Below are 3,109 nucleotides of genomic sequence, written 5' to 3'. Positions count from 1 at the left end.
ACTATAGAACCCTACTAGATGATTTCGTCCTTGTTTCTTAAACTATTTTCATCAAAATTAATTATTTAATGTCTCGAAATTTAATTTTCTTCCGATATAATTACAAATTCTAACGTTAAGTGTTTATTAAATTAGTATTTAAAGTTATACTTAATTAAAATTCATGTCAGAACAACTGCAATACACATTGTTGCATCCGCAATGGCAACACCCATAATGACAACCTCATCCGCGATCGTAACCGCAATTTGAAAATATGAAGGTAATCATTTTTTCAAATATCCATAAACCGTTAAAAACCAATCATATCAGGATACACTATGATATATTTTTATAGGTTCATCCACCAAACCATAAAATTTTGTGTTTCTCTTTTAAAACGATAACTTCTAAACTTTCAACGTTGTTAATGATATAATTTCTTTATATTTGAAGTCGTAAAAAATACGAAAAATGAAAGATACATTAAATTTCCTTTTAAAGGTTAATCTTGAAAGCTCACTAACAATTGTTAACAAATTAAACAATATTATAATTAGTCTTCACACTCTTATAATTAGAAAGTGAGAATTAAAATGTAATGTTAAAGTCAAAGACAAATGTAGTAATTTGTTATCCATAAGAGATGAAAAATGATTGTTATTAATACACACAAAAAAGGAACCAAGCAAATAAAAAAGGAAAGTGACATATTTAGACAATAGTAAGTTTGGCTTTTTAATGGTAATCAAGCTTCGACATTCAACTATATATAATGTTCCTCCTTACTTTGAAATAACACAATCAAAATCATTCAAGAGTAGTAAAAGTATCAAAGAAGATATGATGAAGAGGTTGAGTATTACCATAATTGTTTCGTTCCTATATTTTGTAGCTGACTTTGTTGCAGCTCAACCTGGGGTCCTTGACATATCAAAATTTGGTGGAGCACCAAATGCAGATATTACCGTGGTAATAATTATTCTTGTCGAGTTGAAAATTCAAAAAAAATTAATTAATTTCTTATAAATTGTAATTAATTCTTTATTTCATATTCAATAAGGCTTTCACAACTGCTTGGAATGAAGCATGTGCATCAACAACTGCGGCCAAAATTCTGATTCCGGCTGGAACATACAAAATGGGTTTATTAGACGTTAAAGGTCCTTGTAAGGCTCCTATAGAAGTTCAAGTGGATGGCACAATTGAAGCACCTATTAAAAATGATGACCTTAAAGGAGCTGAACAATGGATCAAGTTTGATACTATAGAGTCCTTTACCTTATCAGGAAAAGGAGTTTTTGATGGTCAGGGTGCAGATACATGGAAACATGCTCCAATTGCTTGGAAAGATACTAATTCATCTAAACGTGCAATGGTAAACACAAATAAATAACTATATTCAATAATGAAAAATCTTACTCATATTATACAGTTATAATTAAATTTATTGGTTGAATTCCTTCCAACAGAATATTTATTTTCATGCTCTCACCAACTCATTGGTGACTGGAGTTACATCTAAGGACAGCAAATATTTTCAATTTATGGTTTTGGCGTGTCGCAATATCACATTTAATGCCGTCACAGTTATAGCCCCTGATGAAAGTCCTAATACTGATGGAATCCACATAGGAAGATCAAATGGTGTTACAATTACTAATAGCAACATTGGTACTGGAGATGATTGCATATCATTGGGTGATGGGAGCGAAAAAGTAACTGTCGAAAATGTGAATTGTGGACCTGGACATGGTATTAGTGTTGGAAGCCTTGGAAAGTTAACAACTGAAGAGAATGTAGCAGGTTTAATAGTTAAGAATTGTACTCTAACAAAAACTGAAAATGGTGTGAGGATTAAGACTTGGCCTGATGAACCAGGAAAAATTACTATTACTGATATGCATTTTGAAGATATTACCATGGTTGATGTTATGAACCCTATCATCATTGACCAAGAGTATTGTCCATGGAACCAGTGTTCCAAAAAGGTAATCACTACATCATCTTTAATTATATGTTAATTATAAAATTAGAAGTTATATGACTAATATTACTTCTTGCATGGTTTAGAATCCATCACTAATAAAGATAAGCAAAGTTACATTCAAGAATATTAAGGGCACATCTGGAACAGCAGAAGGAGTGACTATTATTTGCAGTAGTGGTGTACCGTGCGAAGGTGTGGAGTTGAATAATGTTGATCTCACATTCAATGGAGCCCCAGCAAAAGCTAAATGTTCTCATGTCAAACCTTTAGTCACAGGAAAAGCTCCTATTTGTGGAGATTCAGCTTCAGCATCACCTTTAGCGTCACCAGCTTCAGGTGTAACTTCACCTTCAGCTTCACCAACTTCAAATCCAGCATCACCTTCAGCTTCACCAGCTTCAGCTTCAACATCACCTTCAGCTTCACCGGCTTCAGCTTCAGCATCACCTTCAGCTTCACCGGCTTAAGATTCTGATTCAGAGTCAGCTTCACCAGCTTTAGATTGATAATTTTTTTTCTTATAAAGAAAGTAATTTAGGAGATTATAGAAACCATCCCCATAATGCGAGGATATACTAGTATAATCCTGTATGAATACATAACTTGACATGTGTATTAGAGCTATTTTCATGTTTATATGTATTCTTTCTCATATAAAAAATAAATTTCACTTGGTTTGTGTAATAATAAACTTAAATACATTGTTCAAAATACTTGAGATTCATATTTAATAATTTGAAATGTATTGGGATGTAAACAAAAGAGAAGTAGCAAATTGTCAAATTCATTTAAATGGTTAGTTGAACCTTAAAATGTAAACACTAAACACACCCAAAGGAAATTTACTACAAATTACTACTTCTCAAATAGGACTCAAAGGTCAACCTAATATTAAAACTATAATGATTAGAAGATCCAAGACCATGTTAACAAGTCCACGGATTTAAGAATTTCTTAATTGCATATGCTTCATGCATAACAACCACTAAAATATTATCATTTTGACCCAGGCCATTGACAAAATTAGTGTATGTTTGGTTTGGTGGTCATGGTTAATTACCTTTTCTTATCATTTTGTTGAAAAGATTAGTGTTGTTTCTTTTGGATTGCCTGCTTTAAGAAAAACCACATGGAGTGTTA

General features: G+C 32.1%; 1 protein-coding gene across 1 annotated transcript; it reads left to right on the top strand.

Moving 5' to 3' along the window:
* The first annotated feature begins 785 nt into the window (after positions 1 to 785).
* On the top strand, positions 786 to 2,624 carry LOC127099315 (polygalacturonase). Its single transcript, XM_051037384.1, has 4 exons — positions 786 to 951; positions 1,043 to 1,357; positions 1,452 to 1,970; positions 2,053 to 2,624. Exons 1-4 carry the CDS (start codon positions 823 to 825, stop codon positions 2,434 to 2,436), a joined length of 1,347 nt encoding a protein of 448 aa, XP_050893341.1. The 5' UTR covers positions 786 to 822; the 3' UTR covers positions 2,437 to 2,624.
* The last annotated feature ends 485 nt before the right edge of the window (positions 2,625 to 3,109 follow it).

Source organism: Lathyrus oleraceus, chromosome 1, assembly GCF_024323335.1.
Source record: "Lathyrus oleraceus cultivar Zhongwan6 chromosome 1, CAAS_Psat_ZW6_1.0, whole genome shotgun sequence".
Taxonomy (NCBI): Eukaryota; Viridiplantae; Streptophyta; class Magnoliopsida; order Fabales; family Fabaceae; genus Lathyrus; species Lathyrus oleraceus.
The sequence above is the reverse complement of the archived record's forward strand: the minus strand, read 5'-3'. Positions and strand labels throughout refer to the sequence as shown.